Source organism: Urocampus carinirostris, chromosome 13 (assembly GCF_059441175.1).
Source record: "Urocampus carinirostris isolate Australia breed hairy pipefish chromosome 13, RoL_Ucar_1.0, whole genome shotgun sequence".
Lineage (NCBI taxonomy): Eukaryota > Metazoa > Chordata > Actinopteri > Syngnathiformes > Syngnathidae > Urocampus > Urocampus carinirostris.
This window is the reverse complement of record NC_142361.1, coordinates 4883445-4907441: the sequence shown is the minus strand read 5'-3', so window position 1 is coordinate 4907441 and position 23997 is coordinate 4883445. Positions and strand designations below refer to the sequence as shown.

The following is a 23997-nucleotide window of genomic DNA, read 5'->3' as shown; positions in this document are numbered from 1 at the left end:
ACCAATCAAACGTAACATACGTGACCATATTCAACTTCAGCAAGGGAAAAATTGTTCATGGATTAAACAGATCGAAAATGTCACTTAGCAATACAGACTATGAAAACACAGAAGAGGAGGACCGCTGGCCTGACATCAAAAGCATGCTCCCCTTAAAACGGGTGCCAAATAACAGCTACAATATGCATCGTCTCCTTTGTTTGAGTTCATGGTCTAGCTTGTTGTTCTGCTGCAGAGCCTGTTAAGATAAGCACTGGGGCTTTGAATCTACTGCTTGGTGTTACATGTGCTTTATTTATGTATTTGACTTATACTATTTTTATTTTATTGTTCATTAAAGGACTTGTATTTATGCTGACTATTTTAATCTACTTTTAAATTAAATGTATTTTTTTGTGGATTGAATGGACTTTGATAAATGGATGATCTGATGGGTTGTTTTAAAAAAGATACCACATTGCTACAGTTACTCAAGTACTTTTAACTTTTACTCAAGGAAGTATTTGGACGACTACTTTTACTTCTTCCTGGGGAATATTATTCTGAAGTAACAGTACTTTTACTTGAGTACAATTTTTGGCTACTCCATCCACCTCGGGGTGCCATCAGCAAACTTGACGATGAGGTTTCCTCATAGGCCAAAATGCAGTTGTAGGTGAAGATGCCGTACAGCAGATGGCAGAGCACAAAGCCCTGTGTTGACCCAGTGTTCAGGGTGTGGGAAGAGGAGAGGTGGGATCTGAATCTCACAGTCTCGGTCCTATTGGTAAAAAAGACCTTGATCAAGCTGCATATAAGAAGGAGGCCTAGGGTGTCCAGTTTTGGGATCAATATGTCCGGAATGATGGTATTAAAAGCCAAAATATACTCCACAAAGAGCATCCAGACATAACTTTGCTGTCTTTCCAGGTTTGTTTAGCAACGTGTGCAAGGCAATGGAAATGGCATCCTCTGTGGATCTGCTCGCTCGGTATGCAATCTGGTCCTGGATGAGTGTGAGGGGGAGACAGTCCTTTAGGTGTTTTATTTCCTCATAGCAGGTCAGCTCGAGCCAAATTGTTTAGGGCTTTGTTGCCTGACCTGAAGGCTAAGTCACGGACCTTGAGGAGAGAGCGGACTTGGATGGTCATCCAGGGCTTCTGGTTTGGAAAAATCTGTATGACATTATCCACAGACACAGTTCCGATGCTGAACTTGATGTAGTCCATTACTGACTCTCAGTATCTTTCAGGGTTCTAATGTTGGAATAGGTCCCAGTCTTTATGTTGGCAAAAGTCATGCAGACCATTTCCTGGTAGTGTTGTAACAGTCTTGGTTTCGGCCTGCACTTGCGCCTGAAGGGGGGTGTATGCAGGGCATGCAAGTAGAGATGGTATAACTTTCAAGATGAGGGAAAGGTTTTGCCCTGTACCCTGCTTAATATTGGAGGACGAGTGATCTACAGTTTTTTCTTCTTGTGTTGAACACTTGACATGAAACTTTTGGGAGTACAGTCTTTAATTTTGGTCTTGTTTAAATCCCCCGGTATAATGTGAATGCCACCAGTGTGGACCCACTGCTGTACATTAATGTTGTTCACAAGGAGAGACCGTGAGTTGGCATCTGGTGGGATGTAAACAGCGAATAAAAGGCAGGACAGATTAACGATTAAGTAACAGACATGTACTTAATGTATTTAATAAGAGCAGTGAGTCTCTAAGATTTTGCTGTTGTTGCACAAATCTTTATCTATTTATCTATCTATCTTGGTCACATCCCTCAAGAGGGGTGACCGACAGCAAGACAAACACACAATAACAAATAAAATAAAAAAGGGAAAAAAAATAGCAAAAACACACACATTTTTGGACCGTGGCCAACCCAAATGCCCAAACACTCAAACAAGTCATGCTTTCGTCCCTCCAGATGAAACGGGACACAAGAAAGCGGCCATGTCACTTGGGTCAGGGTGACACAACACACTCTTTCGTTCAACAGCAGGACCCGACAGCTTTCACTGGTTTACCCCTGCCGCATCATACAGGTGCCCTGCCCATCCCTTAGAACGTGTCCAAACATCCCGCTATCCATTTACTACACCTCTCCACTCATTCCTATTACCAACAAGAGCTCTAGCTTCCACTAGATTTAGACCTCTTTCCTGCAGTGCATTCATAACACCATCCATCCACGTCAATCGCGGCCTTCCTCTTGGTCTCCTTCCAATCTTAATGCACATAAATGTAAAAGCTCTCTACCTCGGCTTTTTCTGGAATACTCTGTTTAAACCTAGCGATGCAGACAGCTGCCGGCTAGCTGCACACTAGCATTGAAGATTCTCTGGTTGATTTGTGTGTTTAAAATGTTTCTTTTGTGCGAATCAAAAATTGTATGGTTTGCGCACCAAAAAAAAAAAACCCCCAGCCACCAATCCGTTTCAAGTACAAGTCGAAATAAACACACATTCCGACACACTCCTAAATGCAGGATCAAATTTTCTATTGATCCCACATAGTATGTTCTCCATTTTTACCCAAGTGTCTGTTCCCGGGTGGCACATTTTCATTACCTGCTCTAGGGTAATCTCCTCCATTTCCAGTGTCATGGTGGCCGGGGTGGAGCAGGGCGTACGAGTTGGGCCCTGGTCCAGGCCCGAAATGGCCATGCCCACTTCCAGGCCCCAGCTGTGCTATTGTCTCCATCACATTAGGCATGGTCATCTGACTCGGACTCATGTTCTTGAAGCGCTTGGCCTGCGGCCCGTCTGGGTCCTCTTTAATGTGAGGCTCCGACTTGATGGCAACGGGTCGCCAGCTGCATGTCGGGTCAATTGTGACCTCCTCGAACTCTGAACTTTTGAGGGTTGAGTTTTAGCATGTCAGTTTTAAATGTCTACTTCAGGCAGGTGCTAGAAAGGTTTTTCTGTTCAAACTTACTTTTGGATGGCATTAAGTATCCCCCACGTGTACTGGTCGACTTCAAGACCTTCTAGTAATGCTGTTTTACTGCAAGGAGGCAAAACAAAATTCAGTACATAAAAAATGCAACTTAAAACATCTTTACGTACTTGCAAACAGGACATCTCCATGTGCCTCTCTCACAGTTTAACTGCAGGTAAGACTCCAGGTCGAAGCACTGTGTAAACCACAAAACAAATGTTACAACTCATATTTGAATTAGCATTGTCTTTATTGTTATTGTTTATAACAGGGATCTTCAATCTTTTTCAAGCTAAAAGCTACTTTTTATTAGCGCAAAGGGCACCCATTTTCATATGTAAATGTAAATGGTCTGCATTTATATAGCGCTTTTCAAGTCAATAATGACCTCCCAAAGTGCTTTACAATGTCCTTCACACTTACCCATTTACACACACTCACATACCGATAGCAGCGTCAGCCATGCAAGGCAACTACCTGCTTATCGGGGACATTAGGGATTCAGTGTCTTGCCCAAGGATACTTCGACATATGTATCTGTATATGTTACCATGTTAACAGGTTAATTATTGGAAGTTACGTTAAATAAACTCTTCAACCAATAAAAAAATCATTTTACAACACCACGAAGACCAGCACTGGTAAACTATTTCCAGAAAAGGTCTGCAGGCCCCTTGTCCTTGGGCGGCACCCTGTGACCCCGGGCACCAGGTTGAAGACCCTTGGTTTAAAACGTGGTAAACATTGTTTACAACAATGCACCCCAGGATAAACACACAATACAAAGTTAAGAATAAGATGAAAATAATGTTAGGATAAACTGGAAAAATATTTATAAGGTCGACACTGGCCTAAGTTGCAAAAGCTTCAGAACAATTGTGCATTCAAAATTAACACAACAAAATTTTGTAGCGACAAAATTCCAAATTTAGTCGATAAATAATATATAAATATAATATAAATTTATTACCAATATCTTTAGCCGATATTCAGTTGCAGTGGATTAAAAAATACCGGCATTGAATTTCTAAGTTACACAAAACCCATGTCTTAAACTTAAAAGCAATCTTTCTTTTTATTATATAAACGTATTAAAGCAAAACCAAAATATAATTCAAGTTTAAAAAATGGGCCATGGTAATGGTTGAAAAACACTGGTCTAGTGCATAAAATGGTAGTGTTGGTAAGTATGTAATACAAGATAATTAAATGTGCTTTGAATAGTGAAAAGTTTGGTAAAGTGACTTATGTTTGAACTTGCTTTCAATTTAAATCAAATTTGGATCAGTACAGATTGACTTTGGCTATTGTTCTGCCAACAAATCAGATACAGTGAGTAAGACCCTGCTGAGGCTAGGTTGCACGACGGACTAACGCGCGCTCTACTACACAGGAATAAAGATTATAACTCAACTGTCCAGCATGTCAACTTTGCTACAAGAGGTAGGAACACATTAGACTTGGCCTACACAAATATCAGAGGAGCATACAGACCAGCCCCCCGCCCCCACCTTGGCTCATCAGATCACCTTTCTGTTATGCTAATTCCTGCATACAAGCCCCTGCTGACCAGAGAACAACCTACAGTGAAGCAGGTGAGGGTGTGGACTGAGGGGGCAATGGAGGCACTACAGGACTGCTTTGAATGCACAGATTGGGACATGTTTAAATCGGCTGCCACTTACAACAACAATATAAATATAGATGAGTACGCCATGTCTGTGTCAGCCTACATCAGTAAATGCGCAGAAGACGTCAGCAATACCAAAACCATCTGCACCCGTGCCAATCAGAAGCCCTGGATGACTGCTGAGATACGCAAACTGCTAAAGGTACGGAACCTTGCCTTTAAATCTGGTGACGAGGAGGCGCTGAGATCAGCGAGGGCTAACCTGAACCGTGCTATCAGACTAGCAAAGCGAACGCACAGTCAAAAAATCCAGGACCGTTTCCTCAGCACAACCAACACCAGGGATATGTGGAAAGGCATTCAGGCCATCACCAGATACAAGCCAACCACCGCCCCAGTGCAGGACACTAGCATGGACTTTCTGAATGACCTCAACAACTTCTTTGGGAGGTTCGAGGCACAAAATGGCACCCCTGCAGCGAAAGCGGTTCCAAATCAGGACGAAAGAGCACTCCTCCTGGACTCAACTGACGTGAGGAAGACCCTGAGAAGGGTCAACACACGGAAGGCTCCAGGACCGGACAACATTCCAGGGCGGGTCCTTAGGGAGTGCGCCGATCAGCTGGCTTGTGTACTAACAGACATTTTCAACACCTCGCTAGACCAAGCCACAGTACCATCATGCTTCAAGATTGCCACCATCATCCCAGTGCCAAAGAAACCCCAGATCTTATCATTCAACGATTACCGGCCCGTTGCACTGACTCCCATCATAATGAAGTGCTTTGAGAGACTGGTTAAAGAGCACATCACCTCCAGTCTCCCCTCCTCACTCGACCCCTTTCAGTTTGCCTACCGGACAAACCGCTCCACCGGGGATGCCATCTCCTCTGCGCTTCACCTGAGCCTGACACACCTAGAGGAGAAGAACACCCATGTGCGGATGCTGTTCCTGGACTTCAGTTCAGCATTCAACACCATCATCCCACAACACCTGGTAGACAAAATGAGACTCCTGGGTTTCAACACCCCCCTGCGGAACTGGCTGCTGGACTTCCTCACTGACAGACCCCAGTCAGTGCGGATTGGTCAGAACATCTCCGATGTCATCACCCTCAGCACGGGCTCCCCCCAAGGCTGTGTCCTGAGCCCCTTGCTGTTCACCCTGATGACACACGACTGCGTCCCTAGGTCCGCCACAAACCACATCGTGAAGTTTGCGGACGACACAACAGTGGTGGGCCTCATCAGGGACGACAACGACCTGGCCTACAGAGAGGAGGTGGAGCAGTTGGTGGGCTGGTGCAAGGACTACAGCCTGGTCCTGAATGTTGACAAAACTAAAGAGATCATTGTCGACTTCAGGAAAAACCAGCCCAACCATGCCCCACTTTTCATCAACAACAAGGCTGTGGAGGTTGTCAGCAGCATCAAGTTCCTAGGGGTGCACATCACAAACAGACTCACCTGGTCCGTGAACACTGCATCACTGGTTAAGAGGGCACAGCAGCGCCTGTACTTCCTGCGGAGGATGAGGAGAGCCCACCTGCCCCCACCCTCCCTCATCACATTCTACAGGGGCACCATAGAGAGTATCCTGACCAGCTGTATATCTGTGTGGTGTGGAGGCTGCAGCGCTTCCGACTGGGTAGTGTGAGGAGGGTGACGAGGACAGCAGAGAAAATCATCGGGACTTCTCTCCCCTCCATTCAGGACATTGGCCAGAAGCGCTGCCTATCCCAAGCTAAGAACATTATCAGGGACCCCTCTCACCCCCACCATGGACTGTTCACTCTGCTAGCCTCTGGGAAGAGGTACTGCAGTGTGCGGTGCAGGACCACCAGGTTCCACAATAGTGTTGTCCCCCTGGCCATTAGACTGTTAAATGGTCAATCAAACACATAGTAAATCTAACTGCTGCTAATCTGTACATCTGTTGGTTTTGTTTGACTTTTTGCACTACTGGCAGTTCTTTATAGCTAGCCACTCCTTGCACATCTGTTTCTCTGCACTATTGTACTTACAGCGTTATTGTTACAGTGTTATTGTTACTGTTTAGCTGACTTGTTTACCTGACTGCCCTTTTTGCACATCTGGTTAGCTGCTCCTCTTGCACTATTTGCGCTACTGTAAAATACTATACATAGCCATAATTATTTAGTATATTATTAGTACTCAATACTCCAACTCAATACAACATTTTATTTATATCTGTACATTCAAGGAAACTGTGCGGGTCAGATGTATCGACATTTCGTTCTGTATACACGTGTACTAGAATGACAATAAAGTAGATCTGAATCTGAACATCGTGCGTTACCTCACTACTTATTTAAAGGAAATAATGAATAACAATGTCCTCTGATCACTAACGGTTCCTCATTGGCTCACGATGTAACATACAACCCTCAAGTCATCAACCAGACAATGCTTAATAAGGGTGGGCATGTTGATATTTACCTACATGGCCAACTGTATACTAATGCAGTGGCGCCGTCTCAAGCACGGAAGACGAAGATGCTAGATTTCTACCTCCTGATATTCCCCCTAATGCATTTACCCGATTTAAGCTGTATTTACAACTATGAAATAAAACCATGAAACTAGGGGGTCATTTTATAAGTGCATACTTTGGTTGTGTGACACGAGTAGTGAATGGTAGGCAGGGAGTGGGGAAGGGGGGCGGCTTATACAGGAACAACAAAATCAATGGAGCAAACAAGAGCACATAACTTTCTATCTGGCTATTTAGTTCGTTATTTTCCTTTTTTAGGTAGCGACAGTGGTTTGCAAAACTATTTGTCCCCCTTGAACTTTGTGATCTTTTACCACATTTCAGACTTCAAACATAAAGATATTAAACTGTAATTGCTTGTGAAGTATCAACAGTAAGTGGGAAACAATCATGAAGTGTAACACACTTTATTGGATTTTTTAAAGTTTTTTTCAACAAATAAAAAACGAAAAAGTGTGTGTGCAAAATTATTCAGCTCCTTTACATTCAGTGCAGCAAACTCTGTCCAGAAGTTTAGTGAGAATCTCTGAATGATTCAATGTTGATATAAATGACTAACAATAATAAATGGAATCCACCTGTGTGAAATCAAGTCTGTATAAATGCACCTGCACTGTGATAGTCCACAGGTCTGTTTAAAGCGCAGAAAACACACCAGGCAGGTCCGAGATACTGTTGTGGAGAAGTTTAAAGCTGGATTTGGATACAAAAAGATTTCCCAAGCTTTAAACATCCCAAGGAGCACTGTGCAATCAATAATATAGAAATGGAAGGAGCGTCAGACCCCTAAACTTTCAGCTCATACTGATCAGAGATCCAGCCAAGAGGCCCATGATCACTCTGGATGAACTGCAGAGGTCTACAGCTGAGATGGGAGGATATGTCCATAAGACAACAATCAGTCGTATAATGCACAAATCTGGACTTTATGGAAAAGTGGCAAGAAGGAAGCAATTTCTTAAAGATATCCATAAAAAGTGTTGTTTAAAGTTTGCTTCAAGCCACCTGGGAGACACACCAAACATGTGGAAGAAGGCGCTCCGGTCAGATGACACCAAAATCGAACTTTTTGGCAACAACGCAAGACGTTATGTTTGGCGTAAAAGCAGCACAGCTCCTCACCCTCAACACACCATCCCCACAGTCAAACGTGGTGGCAGCATCATGGTTTGGGCCCGCTTTTCTTCAGCAGGGACAGGGAAAATGGTTAAAATTGATGGGAAGATGGATGGAGCCAAACACAGGACCATTCTGGAAGAAAACCTGATGGACTGCGCAAAAGACCTGAGACTGGGACCGAGATTTGTCTTCCGACAAGACAATGATCCAAAACATAAAGCAAAAGCTACAATGGAACGGTTCACCAAAAACATATCAAGGTGTTAGAATGGCCAAGTCAAAGTCCAGACCTCAATCCAATTGAAAATCTGTGGAAATAACTGAAAACTGCTGTTCACAAACGCTTTCCATCCAACCTCACTGAGCTCGAGCTGTTTTGCAAGGAGTAACGGGCAAAAATATCAGTTTCTCGATGTGCAAAACTGATAGAGACATACCCCAAGCGACTTGCAGCTGTAATTGCAGCAAAAGTATTAACTCAATGGGGCTGAATAATTTTGCACACCCACCTTTTTGTTTTATATTTGTTAGAAAAGTTTAAAATATCCAATAAAGTGTGTTCCACTTCATGATTGTGTCTCACTTATTGTTGATGCCTCACAAGAAATTACAGTTTTATATCTTTATATTTAAAGTCTGAAATGTGGCAAAAGGTCACAAAGTTCAAGGGATCCAAAAAGTTTTGCAAGCCACTGTAACTAGCTCCCTTGTAGTTTTTTTTCCTGTTTACATTTCTAGCTAACTATCAAGCTACTTTTTTAGCTATTTAGCAAGTCATCTAGCTAAGTTGCTGTTTTCGAAATTCTTTTCAAATGTTGCGCCTATTAGTACGAAAAATGACTTGACACTTAAAAAAAGTTGTAGACAACTGATTTAGAGAAAGGGCTTTGTGATATTCCAAACCTGCACGTGTTTACAGTCGTGCCCTCGTGCCGGCAACTGGATGCGACGGAAGGTGACAGGACACTTGAGGGAAACTTTGATGGCCGTCTGCTCAACGCCCTCTTCCCTGTTGAGGTTGGTGCTGCCCACCGAAGCTGCCACACTGCTGAAGTTTCTCTTAACTGCAAAATGAAAAGACAATATCAATGTGAAGTTATTGCACTTCCTGTATAGATATTGTTTCCAAGATTTATTGTTGTTTTTTTTAAAATAGAATTGAAAAAAAAATCCATATAGTGCAGTCTACCGATTCAAGTCTTTATTAAAAATACGTTGAATTGACCAACTGAGTTCAAAGAGCCTTTACAATTTTTTTCTTTTTGCGCCTATCTACTTTTACCTTTTATCAGAGCGCTTCGGGAGTCGCAACACGTTTGGAAGTAGGAAAGGGGGCAGAGGAAGCGGAGACGGATTTCATGCAGTTTTCAGTTAGTGAACTAGGAAACAGCAGGGTTCGTGCACCATTTTGCATTTTCAGGGATTTTTTTATGTTATTGTTCGACTGTAAATCTGTTCAGTGCGTAAACATCCAAAATTGTTTTGTCTTTTACCATTTTTTTGTATTATATATATTTATATTATATATATTTAATGTTTTTAAGGATTCCCTGCACTGCAAAACATATACAATTACTCATTACTAAAGAATTTGGTGCATAATGTTTTATTATAATTGATAATATACCACCCCAAAAAATCTGAGGCGATGTTAGATGGCCAAAACAGCCGTTTTTTCTCAGTCAGTCGGACCAAAAAAGACGCTCCTCGAAAAAGAGCCGGAATTCCCATGACTAGTCTGATACACCTGTCCTCTTAGATGCATACCTGTCGACCTCCACGGCTCCATGCCCGTATAAACTGTCGTATTTTCCCAACAAAAAAAACGCTACCGAGATAGAGGCTTCCGCGGCGAACTCCTTTGAGTTGATTGATTTGCCGTTTTGTGATAGTCGGTGTTTACTGGATGGTACCCATCATTAACAAATTTGCGTTTTCCCGTAGATTTCCTTGTACGTCGTACTCGTCTTAAAATGCAAAAAAACCGTACAGGTTGACTGGTATGTAGATGCAACAGTAGGGGGCAGTAAGGCTTCACATGAGAACTCGATAATGAGGACTGGAGCCACCATCTGCATGATTTTATGCACTTTTGAAAAAAAATTATTCATTTAAAAGCCCGGTCTATAAAGGCAGACTGTCAGGAAACACAGCAACGAAAACAATTTCAAGCATTTTCAAGACCTGAGCTTGAAAACACAACATTAAAATTCAAGCATTTTGAAGGATTTCAAGCCCCCGAAAGAACCCTGAATAATAAAACTTGTTGCCAATGCGTGCCATTATCGATTTTATTCGATGTTATCGTTGCATCCCCTAATGTCCATATATGGACTCCCGGTACCCATTAGCTGGTTAGTATGATACAAGCGTGAATGCGTTTCAACCAGCAGATAAATACTATTAAGCCTTAATGATCAGTTTGGATAATGCTTTGGTGTTGTAGAGAGTGAAAGTGTATGCAATGATAATTATTTGTCAGACGGAGCTGAGCTGTCAAAACTGTATAATTCTAGGTGAAAATAGAACAAGGTTCGTACACCTTTTTCATGGCCAAATTCAAGCACTCTTTAGGCACGTTCACGGCAAATTTGCAATTATCCCAGTACCTTCAAAGGAAGAAATCTAGGGTCGATCATGAGCGTTTTTTTTGTTTTATTGACTTTGATGACTAAAATAAAGTTGCTGTCCTGCTGCTTTGTGTGATTTTGAGCTGTTCCTATCTACTATCTACTACTGTCATGAACAAAATCCTCCAGCCACCAAATTCTCTCCCCCTCCACCTGTACTCCACAGCAACCTGCAACTCCATAATGGAGTACTTCAATCACAAAATCCTTAAGATTCATCACCAACTCCATCAAAACCTGTCTGCTCCCTCCCCATCTGAATTTCCCTCTCCTTGTCACTTCTTCTCCAGTTTTGCTCCACCCACGACTGCTGAATTATCCAACCTCATACTCAAATCCAAGCCCACCACTTGCCAGCTCGATCCCCTCCCTTCATCCCTTGTTAAATCCTGCCTCCCTTCCCTGCTTCCTCTCATATCTGCCATTATCCACTCCTCACTCTCTTCTGGTATTGTCCCATCACTTTTCAAAACCGCTGCTGTTACCCCTACGCTGAAAAAACATGGTGCTGACCCCAACAACTTTGACAACCTCCGCCCCATCTCCAACCTTCCATTTATTTCAAAAATCCTTGAAAAAACTGTTGCTGCTCAACTCCACTCCCACCTGTCCCTCCACTCTCTCTATGAGCCCTTTCAGTCTGGTTTCCGCCCCCGCCACAGCACAGAGACTGCCCTAATCCGTATTGTAAATGATCTCCTCATAGCATCTGACTCCGGTTTAGTCTCCATCCTCATCCTCCTAGACTTGAGCGCCGCCTTCGACACAATCTCTCACCCTATCCTCCTCAATAGACTCTCCTCCATTGGTCTCACCCATACTCCCCTCAGTTGGTTCCATTCCTACCTCACTGGCCGCACTCAGTTTGTCCAGCTGAAATCCTTCACCTCAAAGCCCTCCCTAGTCATCACAGGTGTTCCCCAGGGATCTGTCTTAGGTCCTCTTCTCTTCATCGTCTACCTCTTGCCTCTTGGTCATATCCTCCGCAAATTTAATATCCACATTCACTGCTTTGCTGATGACACTCAACTCTACCTCTCCTGCAAACCAAACTCCATACTCCCACCTCCCTCCCTCACCTCTTGCCTTTCCGAACTCAAAACATGGTTCACAACAAACTTTCTTAAATTAAATGCCAATAAAACAGAATTCCTCCTTCTTGGCACCAAATCCACTTTATCCAAAGTAAACAATTTCTCTCTCAACATTGACAGCTCCTTAGTGTCCCCCTCCCCCCAGGTCAAGAGTCTGGGTGTCATCCTGGATAGCATGCTTACCTTCCACTCACATATCAACACCATCACCCGCACTGCTTATTTCCACCTCCGCAATATTACCAGACTCCGCCCTTCCCTCACCCCCCGCACCACTGCTGTTCTCGTCCACAGTCTTGTCACATCCCGCCTTGACTACTGCAATGCTCTCCTCTTCGGCCTTCCTCAAAAGTCCCTCCATAAAATTCAGCTGGTTCAAAACGCCTCTGCTCGCATCATCACAAAAACATCTTCCCAGCAGCACATCACACCCGTTCTCCAACAGCTACACTGGCTTCCTATTCAGCATCGCATCAGCTACAAACTGATCCTATATACATATATGTCCATTCACAACCTGGCTCCTCCTTACCTGTCCGACCTTCTCCAGGTGCACGTCCCCACTCGCTCCCTCAGATCCTCGTCCTCCCTCCGACTGTCAGTGCCCCCTGCCCATCTGAGCACCATGGGAGCCAGAGCCTTCAGTTGCGCTGCTCCCAAGCTTTGGAACAATCTACCTCCGGACCTCCAAAACTGCACACCTCTCTCCACTTTTAAGTCCCGTCTAAAAACACACCTGTTCAGGACTGCCTACAACACATAGCTTCTCCATTTCCTATGTTTTTATGATTTTATGTCTTGTTTTTATTTATTATTTCGCTTACAACTTTTTAAATTGTATTTTTTTTTCATTGTCTTTACAGTGTCCTTGGGTGGCCTGAAAGGCGCTTTTAAATAAAATGCATTATTATTATTATTATTATTATCTATGATCTTTTTGTGTCAATAGGCTGCTGTAAACTGACATGAATTCTGCCTTCTGCTTTAAAGATGCAGGGGTAGCTTGGCTACGTCACACTTGTTTATAAACACGGAAAGGGGCTCATAGGTGTTGGGTAATAATTTAGTTCAATACAGAAAATAAAAGGGGAAAGACAGAACTGTATGAAATAAGCAGGGGGGCGAAAAAGACTGCTCGTCTCAGTGAGCCGAGCCAAAAGAGACGGTTTTCTACATAGAGCTGTCTTCTTAGGTACACCCATTGGACGGCAGTGACGCCTTACATGACAATGCCATAATAACAAGCCATCAGAGCAGATGTGTCAGTGTCAATTTTACGCACTTTTTAAAAATAATTCTTAATTTATTTCGTGGTCTATAGTCAGACTTCCAAGATACATGGCAATGGCAACAATTTCAAGCACTTAACGCAAAATTCAAGTATTCCCTGACCTTGAAAAACAACCTTAAAATTCAAGCATTTTCAAGAATTTCAAGCACCCTTACAAACACCGATAAAAAAAATAAAAACAATGTATATCGATATATAAACACAAGATGGTGTACTTTTTGTGATGCAGTGTTCCGCAGGAAGGAGCCTCTTCTTTAGCAGGCCCTGCAGGACTGAGCGTACAGATGGCCTGTGGACCAGCTGCAGCACAAACAGATGCGACTGCAAAGCAAACACACACGCACACGACACACGTCTATTAGACGCAAGTACTTGCACCAGCAGATGATTTTGATGTCTCATCCAAACAACAAGCGGCACTCACGCAACAGCAGGCAGTGACGGTGATCTGGATGGTGTTCCTGCCTGGCTGGCACACGTGTTTGAGGTGCAGGGGTTTGTGGGAGGTTTTGTTGTCGCCCCTCTCGATGGTGAGGGGCGTGGCGTTCACGCTGACCTGCACTGATGCCGGCCAATTGGTGTTCATCTGACGATCCTCGTGGTGGTAGCACTTAAACTGCAGCTCCAGGTCTGATCTGTAAAGGAAACGAATTCCAATATTTAAATCTTCAGCCTAAGATGGCATCACCTTTGTCTGAAAAATATCAATCAATCATAAACAGTGTCAGGAATAACCCGTTACAAAGGAACATGTTCCTGGAATGCAATTGCTTTTTCAGTAGTGAGTTTTGCAACAGGTTATAAAGTAAATTTAGTAACTGTAACTGCTGTTACTACATGGAGTTTTACTGCGTTACTCATTGAATGCAGATATTTGATTGTGATGTTTTCTGATCCTAAAATAATTATTCTTCACTCATATTGTCACAAACAACCCTTGAACCGCCAGTGATAAAAGGTGGGAATGTTTATAGTATTAGGTCCTAATGCAAGAATAATAAAGCTTTAACAAATATAAACCTTATTCTAAATAATTTATGAATAAACACCCATGGTTTTGCAATTGTTTGTGCATCGTACATTTGAAAAAAGGAAGAGCATCAACAATATAAAATTCCAATTTCACACTCCTGATAAGAGCAGGTACGCATGAGATTCCCAACCATTTTCATATGCAAATAACAAACTCCTAGTTCCCCACGACCAACTGATCACTGCGTACTTGAGGTAAGATCTTGAGCACAAGCCTAACCCGAGACCAGGAATTCAGTTAAGGGTAGTCGCCCAAAATCCTCACCTTGTGTTCTCACAGATAAAATATGACATTTTGGGTTTGCTTCAGGCTCGGTCCCACAAATCAAATTAATCGGTCGGGCTATGGCTGGAACGGCATTATACACCGGCGAGCCCGGGTCGGGATAGATTTTAAATGCCCGGTCTTACCTCTAGTGCACACCTACATTTTGAAACTTATCCCCGCTCCCAACCTCTACACCATTGACTCACTCCTTATTTTCAAATCTAGACCCAAAACTCACCTGTTTAAATTGTTTACGCTGCCAAACCTTGCCCATATTCTTACTTAAATGCTTTTGAATTTTTTGCACAATTACCTAAAGTGTTATGTAAGGCTTTTTAAATAAACCTATTACTGTTATTGTATTATTATTAATGTGCATATAAACAAATTAATTATGGCTCTTTTGGTTCTCAGCTTACATCAACACATTGTTTTACATTGTATTTATTTTTGAACTTAATGTGTTCAGGGACTTTTTTCTCAGATTTTAAATGTCCAACTGCATATAAATGCTCCAAATGAATGCTGTTAACAAAGGGATCAGCACAGGAAGTGCCACTAGCCTTACTGACAAGCAGTGGTAGTTGTTGATTCCAGTAATCCATCCATTATCTGCACCGGTTATCCTCAGTAGGGTCGCGGGGTTGCTGGTGCCCATCCCAGCCTTCTTCGGGCAGTGGGCAGGGGACACCCTGAACTGGTTTCCAGCCAGTAGCAGGGCACACAGCGACAGACAATTCGCTCGCTCATTCACACCTAGGGACAATTTGGACTGGCCAATTAACCTGCCATGCATGTTTTTGGAATGTGGGAGGAAACCGGAGTGCCCGCAGGAAACCCACGCAATCACGGGGAGAACATGCAAACTCCAGACAGGAGATTCGATCTCAGAACTGTGCCGCACACGCGCTAACCGCTGCACCGTGGTGCTGCCCGATTCCAGTAATACTAGTCGTTAATGCTTGACCATGAGCTACTCTTTTTGTTAATGCAACGCATGAGCTGAAATCATTAAAGCCCTGATACTGAGTGTTGCTAGTCGCTAATACGAGATGCCGCGTCATCTATCTTGTCTTTTTAGCATTATTGTTGCTTAAACTGCAATTGTTCACGGTTCAGACACCGACTGTGTATTGCTAACTGCTAACGGTAACAGTAAGACACCTTACCCTTGCACTTGAGTTGCAACCACTTCTTGATCGTCTTAAACAGTTGTTATTGTTGGCGGCTGTGCACTTTCAACACTTTTTGTTGAAAAGCAATAATCATCCCCCAAAAATATCGTAGGTTCAGAAGGGAGTATTTAACTGACCCTATAATTCTCATTTAATGTTTCTGTCCCTAGGCAGCACAGCAGATGAGTGGTTAGTGCTTTCGCGGCACAGTTCTGAGGTCATGGGTTCAAATCCAGCTACTAGCCTTCCGGTCTGGAGTTTGCATGTTCTCCCAGATCTTGCGTGGGTTTCTTCTGGGCACTTTGGTTTCCTCCCACATTCCAAAAACATGTATATCAAGTTAATTGTCCCTAGGTGTGAATGAGCGAGTGAGTTGTCTGTATCTGTGTGCCCTGCGACAGGCTGGGACCAGTTCAGGGTGTCCCTTGCCTACTGCCGGTAGATAGCTGGAATGGGCTCCACCCTCTTTCCCGACCTTACTGAGAAGAGGGAACTAACAGGGGCTAAACCAGCCGGGAAATGGCAGGCTAGTCCAATGCCTAAAAGGGCTCACTGGGACTGATCGGCAAAAAAACGGGAGGCTGGTTTACCAAAAGCATGCAGGAAGTAGCCAGGATAACTAGCTGCCAACAACAAAAATGGCCCGGGCAACAAAGACGAACACAGACGTTAATATACAAATATTTTACAACATATCTGCATGATTGGGGTGAGGAACACTACCACCATCTGTGCCAACTTGAAAAAAATGCATTTTATAATCCCTTTAAGTGAGATCCCATTACCTCCACATGAGGGTCTGGTGGACAGAGGGTCGCAAGTGGAAGACGTGGTTGCTGACTGCTAAGTTATGCTCAAGGCGAAACGGCTCAAGCACTACGCCGTCTCTGACCGGGAACGTCAGCCGCAGGTCCTCATCAGTAACAGCTAGGATACAAAAAAAATTGTTAAAACTTTACTTATACTGATTATATATATTTTAAAACGTTAATAAACATCTGTATGAACACTATTTTATGATTCTACTCACAAGGAGGAAGTACTGCCATATTTGGCTTAATGTCAGCGGGGAACGGGAGCTTTATGTCCTGGTTTGGCGACAGGTATGGTGGGATACAATTACCTGGCGTTATGGGCGGTGTTGGGTTTCCAGGTACTGGCGAGTGGGGGTAATTACCAGGCCTGGGGGGCTGTAAAAGAAAAGCAACACATAGAAGTTTAAAAGTGTTCACTAACTTGGATCATTCAGAACATCATTTAAAATGTACCCCATTTCCTTGCCCGTATGAGTAGCCGCCACTTGAGAAGTTGGTGCCCTGCCCGTTAAATGGGTCTTGCTGCAAAAATCATATTACAACACATTTTGAATGAGGATCAACCCCTTACAGTTCTTGAGGGTGGCTAGAGGTAAATTGTACCTTGTAATACTGCCCCATGGGCATTCCAGGTGGGTACTGTCCTTGCCCCTGCTGACCAGAAGTCCGCTGCACTGGGTAGTTTGGCGAAGGCAAGGGTCTCGAAGTGTTGAGGGTCGGGTACTGCCCTTGTTGTGACAGGAACGGACTGTTGGGTCCATATTGACCCCCGTACCCACCCTTGGGAAGGAGTTTGAAGTACTGGGTAAACATCCGAGGAATTATTTTTAAAATATAAGCCCCCACACCCAGACCTCACTAACCTCCCCAGGATACGGTTGCTTCATTCCCTGCATGGACATGCTTTGTCGAGGTCCCGAGTACCCCTGCTGAGGCATTCGCTGGCTGTGAGACCCGAAAGGTCCCATCCCGGGAGTCCTGGCCTGATTCATGCCTAATGAGGGCCCATTCATGTTCGGGTTGTTCATCCCTGAAGCCATGCTGGCAGGATTTATCCCTCCGTGAGGTCCTCGTGGGCCTGGCTGGTTCATGAACTGATTATTGTAGCCCTGACCCATTTGGAAAGGTGAACATATCTGAAGGCAAGAGTAACGTTGCCAGCATTTGGTTACAAAACTATGACAGAGGTTGAGGCTTCAGGGTAGTAGGGGCATTCAGAGATTAGTACCTGTCCATACTGGTTCATGTCTTTATTCTGTGTCTCCTGCAGAGCTGCAACAGTGGCGGTTGCTGTGGCTGTTGCCGTGGCTGCAGCAGCCGCTACTGCGGCAGCAGCTGCCGCGGCAGCAGGCTGCGAAAAGTCACCGGACGGGCGCATGTGGGAGGCCAAGCTCATACCTCCATGGGGCGCATTGGGGCCTGCAGAGTAACTGTACCACAATAAAATGTGTGAGAGGGAGGCAGGGAATCTTTTACTTCAGTAGCAATGTAAAGACAATAAACATTAACAAAAACTATTTTTGAGAAAGTAATTAGGTCTGTAACTAACGATTATTTTAATAAGCGACAAATCGGTTGATTATTATTTTGAATAATCAGATTTCTAAAAAACACATTTTCAATTTCAGGGTTCTTACACCCTTTTCTGGGGCCAAATCAAAACACTTTTTAAGCACTTTCATGGCCAATTTTTCAATTTTTATGGTACCATTAAAAGAAAAAATCCAGTGTGAATCATGTATTTTGTAGATCCACAAATATATCTGCAGTTTACATGTGCAATTTTTAATCCTGCTTGTTTATTTATCAAGACACATGATTTTTAAAACGTTAGTAAATCGCGAATATATTTAAGGATCTGAACAATTCGTTTGTAAATATATTGGAGACAAATTTTCCCCCTTATAGTTGACAGATATAAATTACGCTTATATGTAGCTTACAGTTTCAGTTTACAGTTTAAAGTTCTTCCCATTACAATTTGGGACTGGGAAACCCTATCTCAATTTTTTTTCATGGTCCTTAATGAATGTCTATAATTGATACATAATCCTTGCACTAATACACATTTCATAGTGTCCTGTTTAGATGTAGCATGAGCATGTAACAAATCGTTACCAGGAAAAAATAGTAGCTCGTCATTTCCATGCGGCCTCTCGCATTGAGAAGAGATGCCTCTCTTTTCTGCACTGTTTAATGCACCTGTCTTTATACACCGGTAGGGGGCAATGACCCTTCACATGACAACGGCATGCAATTGCAGGTGTCGTGTCGTGCCAACTTTTTTATTTTATTATTTTTTTTATTTTTCTTTGTTAAATGCGTGGTCTGTCGAGTCAGACTGCCATGAGACATGGCAAGGATTTCAAGCATTTTCAACCTTGAAAACACAACATTAAAATTCAAATATTTTGAAGGATTTCAAGCACCCGTACCAACACTGTCATTTCCTCTTTTATTTTAAGCGAGGGTCTGTCCCTGCGTGCCCTGCGATTGGCTGGCAACCAGTTCATGGTGTCCCCTGCCCACTGCCTGATGATTGCTGGGATGGGCTCCAGCACCCCCGCGACCCTACTGAGGATAAGCGGTGCAGCTAATGAGATGAGATGACCTCGTGCTTCAAAATATGGTCTCGACACGCCCTCTGCCACACCAAAGTGTTACTACAAGTTAATCGCAAAATCAAGCAGTTTATTGCACTCTCTTATTTGCATTGAATTAACGTCCTGAGTGCTGCATAAATCGCACGTCACAAGGAATCAATGATGAAATTTGTTTTTTAGAAACGATTTAAATCTATTTTATGTGATGTAACAAAATGCATAATGACAATGACAAATCCAGACTATTATGCATTTTCTTATAAATATTAAGACAATATTCAGAAAATCATTGGATGAAGCGATATTTCAAATAAAATATAAAAAAATACTTTTTAAAAATTTTCATTAGAATTTACACTACTTAGTGTATCTTTCATAGCATCAAATTATTTAGTTCAAAATAAACACTGTAAAATTACAAACTATTTTTGAAATGCCTGGCATTTTACATTTTTATTGAAAAAGAAAAGACAAAATTTTAGATTTTATTTTTTATGCATTTAATATGACTATTAAATTTACTTTAAATACAACAGGATAAAAAAATCATGTGAAATGTTGTAAAATATGATTAAACACATTTCTAATTTTGAATGGTATGAAAAATGTGGTTTAACATGGAGCATTATTATATAACTCATAAAAAAGTATATAAAAATACATTTTAAGGAATTGTGCTAAACCCCAAACCAGACTTTCTGTTCTCTGGCAGGCGGGATCAGTAACTCAATCCAAAATTTGTAGCTTCGTTTTTTTAATATCATGCTTTATCACTACTTTAGTAGCCTACCCTTACATATTATAATCAGGGATGACGAGGGTTCTTTTCTAAGCATCACATTTTCATGACCATAGGGTGCAACATGTTAAAAGGCACAGGCTCCTTAGCTGGTTCTATTTCTGTATTTAACACGTACACAGAGCACACAGCATTATAGTGCAATGGTCCCCTCTGCTGCAGCCTCTTCACAACAACACAGACAAGCATACAAGTGTGAGTATTTGAGAATATAGCAGGAGCAAAAGTGAGTTTGGTTGTGGTTTAATCAAGTTTTATTACCAAGTCAAAAGTTGTCAGAGTTTGTTTGTCCGCTTCCTCCACTTGTGAACCATTGATTCATTAATCTTCAATTCCCTCATGGCTGCTTGGTTTACATGTTCATACATAGTGTAGAAATCAACGCACCATAGTGGACGAAACCACAGAACCATTCAATGGTGGGAAAGTAAGATTTTTGATTATATTAATATTTTGGGGGGACCACTCTGTTGAGCCTCTGGTAGCACAATAGCCTTTAAATTGCTAGATACACAACAGCGTTAGCATCCACGAGTACTTCCGCAAACAATTGACCATTACGTCTGACGTCACACAAGCGGGACTCTTGTCACGTTTACATAGGAGATGCATAGAAGTCACAGAAGATAGCATACCAGTTGCTTTTAGTTGGAAATGTTAACAATCTAACAAAAGCAATGAAATACCTGAACGGGAAAATATTGCCTCTAGTTACAAAGATTGCCTCTAGTTACAAAGTAAAACATACAGTACAGTATGTGCTGCTATTCACCGCTCCCCGAATTTCCCAAACATAAACAAATTGGCTATCACTTAAAATCTGCCTGGCAGCAGAGCGTGCATGCGTGCTCCCAGGATGCTCTTCTTGTCACCGTCACTGTTCAGAGACGAGGAGGAGGAGGGTTTTCAGCAAGATAACGGGGAAGAGGACGCAGCCATCATTCACTGAGCCCAAATTAAAGACATTTTGGCAAAATTCCATGGAGTCTCAATTTGTGGAAAAGGATTATAATTTTCTTTAATCTTCATCTTTTTCTTTTTTTGACATTACGTGCCTCCCCTTTTATTTTTATTGTGTGGTGATCTAATGTTAACATGTATTTGATTCATGTTCTGATGCCACTTTAAGATTTATTAAAAAAATACCACACTGTACTTTTGCAGGGCTTGGAACGGATTAGTGCATTTACATATAAAAAATTGTGACGAAGCTCCTCCCAGAACGTATTAAATTCGTAAGTATAGGTACCATTGTATATACTTTACTGCCCTAAAGTGGCTAGATAAAGCATTTGCTTTGCATATATTTAAAAATTCATAACTTTGAACAGTGCATCCAAGCAAGAAGGAGAAAACACTCCTAAGGCTCCTCTTTCTAACCTGTCAGTGTCCGGGACTCTGTCCTCTTTCCTTACCTGCTACTGTATCCTCCGGGGCCAACGGGGTATACAGGCCTGCTATACATGCCCTGCTGCATGTACTGCTGGTTTGGGCCGCCTTTGCTGGGAAATTGCTGCTGCTGGCCACTGAACTGAGGAGAGCTGAGCCCTCCCGCTCTGGTTGACATTCCTGACGCCATGGGGTTCCCCGCATGATTCATTGGGTTATTGCTGTTGGCCATTGGGTTCCCCAGAACCTTGAATCCAGTGCAAATCACATGTTTATTTCCAGCTGTTCAACGAGATGCTTGTATGCTGGGGACTTACCTGGCTCTGTGATGTGTTGGTGACACCCCACACTGTTGTAACCACAGACAATGACCCAGGGGGCTGGTTAGTGTTTTGTTGCCAGGGAACAGAGTCGTAGGGAAAGGAGCCGTCACTAGAGAAAGAATGAGCACACAAACCAACCATTAATCTCACTTTCAATACACATAGAAGTTAGCTAATTGAGAGCTGGCAGAGGAACACATTGAACGGAAGTGTATGTAATTTCTTAACGCTTCCATTCAAACAACCTGAGTGCAACGTTCATTACAATTAACAGCGGCTAAGGAAAAGCTTAGTTTTGGACGGCAGCTTTAACAGCTGCCGATAAACAATATGTTCAATATTTTTGCAACAGAGCCTTCTCAGAGCAGGAATCAAGCTAGAATCTTAGACAATTACAGACAGCCCCCCGAAAACCCCTTGTTATGTGTTTGACTTCAACCCTCCTGTTTGATTGCCGGGAGCACACCATGTTCTCAACATAAAAAGGATCATAAAAAAAACTTTTTTTTTTTCGATTAGACACAGAACGTGTAGTGTTCCTCCCCACCACAATCATGCAGATATTTTGAAAAATAATACAAAACTTATAAAAACGAATAAACATGTCATTATTATTACTCTACTTTTTATTTTATTTATTTTATTTACTTATTTTCAGTTTTTTCTCTGTACTTTCTGTTCCTTTAAAGAGTGTTAACTTTGTTTGAATCTGAAACATTCAAACACTACAAATTTTGAAACTTTCATGCCATTTTTATTTGTAATGATGCAACTTTCAATTTATTATTATTTTTTTTACTAAAACTGTCTTATCGCCCTCTGTTGGGCCAAAGTGGTACTAAAACTACAGCATCACAACCGAATTGTGTGCCCACTTATTTTCATTGATTTAATATACTTATAAGCTCTACATCACGTGATACAACAAATTGATTATCTAATTAGTTTCCAACGCTTTAATAATCGGATTTAACCAATTTTATTGATTAATTGTTGCAGCCCTAATATGAATAATTTGGCAAAAGATTAGACAAATTTCTCATCTAAAAGGGTGCCATAAATGTTTCCAGATGTCACTTCGGTGTGTTGTATTTAGAGCGCATGTGTTGCAAAAAAGAGCAGCTCGCCGTTTTCCTCGGGGCCTCCAGGAAAAAAATAATAAGCCGCACCGGATTTATAGCCGCAGTGTTTAAAATGTCGCAAAAAAGTAACTGCTCGTAGCCCGGAATTTACAGTTAGCAAAAACATTGGGGATCAACTATACAGGTTTGTTTCTTCAAACTTAATTTTCAACACTAAAATTGATCACTAAATCATAATACCAAAATTTACCAGTGTGGTTTTGACTAATATTATAGATTACCAAATTGTGGCTTACAATATTGGATTTTACAGGGGTCTATCGTTCGGCTCCATGATCGGAAACAATAGCTTACCTGTGCGTGAGGCCGGCCTTTATGCTGTTCATGCTGGGCTGCATAGGCCCTCTCCCTTGAGTTTCGTTATGCCTGGTCTTTTGGTGACGCAGCAGAAGCAGTCGACCAAGTTCCTCGCACCACGAAGACAACAGCGCTGCCAGAATGAAAACACACAGACCGCCGAAAAATATGTGTTAGGTCTATGCAGCTGTGGTTCAAACATACGTCTGCATGTATGGATCTTGCACCAGCCTCTGGAGGGCAACCTGACTCAAAAACAAATTGGGTTTCAGTGTTCCACTTCATGAATACATTAAGTTGTCTGCAGCTCTTACGCAAAAATATGTGATCCATATTACAAAGAGGTGGGCTGTCAGGATCTGCGGCCTGAAAAAATACCTGAATCATGTTGCCTTAAGTGGGATGGGCGCCACCAGGCTGTAATTACCCAAGACACACGACAGGAAATGGTGCTTCCAGATATGTGCTTTCAATTTTAAGCATTTAACCAATCACATCTCAGTTATTACTTATTGCCAGGATCAGATATCTGCCTGGAGACCTTCACAAAGCTGTTGGTTTAGCCAATCAGATTTCGAGTTAGCATATCCAGGCCTTCTCACAAGTGTATGGAAACGTCAGCAAGGAAGCGGTAATGCACCATAGTATAAAATCTAATATTTTGCTGAGTTATAACAACATTTATTTTTTTCATTCTACAATGAACTTTTAACTTATTTAAACCTTCAACTTTACGTTGTTATGTAAAACACATTCTCCCCCCAAAAATCCCAGAAGACATCACTTAAAATATTTATAGATGTAAAAACATTTCAACTTTTTTATACTGAAAAAACTAAAGGTCATCAACATAGAATTCCCCCAATGTGTTACATTGGCGTCTTGGCTGAATGACGAACGTCAAGAAGTAGGCTAGTAGACACCACTTGAATGAGCATCTTGTTAAAACAAATATCT

The 23997-nt window shown here is 42.3% G+C and overlaps 1 protein-coding gene across 2 annotated transcripts in view; it reads right to left on the bottom strand.

The window, feature by feature from the left end:
- Window positions 1–23997, bottom strand: part of zmiz1a (zinc finger, MIZ-type containing 1a) — a 142087-nt gene that overhangs the window by 7842 nt on the left and 110248 nt on the right. For both annotated transcript variants that reach the window (XM_088350982.1, XM_088350983.1), the window contains 15 exons: window positions 23038–23173; window positions 21596–21710; window positions 21305–21525; window positions 17716–17917; window positions 17351–17623; window positions 17091–17267; window positions 16941–17009; window positions 16703–16862; window positions 16458–16599; window positions 13622–13832; window positions 13413–13518; window positions 9086–9246; window positions 3047–3114; window positions 2916–2984; window positions 2549–2832 (listed from right to left, as the gene is read on the bottom strand). In XM_088350982.1, coding sequence (XP_088207108.1) covers window positions 2549–2832; window positions 2916–2984; window positions 3047–3114; window positions 9086–9246; window positions 13413–13518; window positions 13622–13832; window positions 16458–16599; window positions 16703–16862; window positions 16941–17009; window positions 17091–17267; window positions 17351–17623; window positions 17716–17917; window positions 21305–21525; window positions 21596–21710; window positions 23038–23173 — 2394 coding nt within the window. The remainder of the gene's footprint in view (window positions 1–2548; window positions 2833–2915; window positions 2985–3046; window positions 3115–9085; window positions 9247–13412; window positions 13519–13621; window positions 13833–16457; window positions 16600–16702; window positions 16863–16940; window positions 17010–17090; window positions 17268–17350; window positions 17624–17715; window positions 17918–21304; window positions 21526–21595; window positions 21711–23037; window positions 23174–23997) is intronic.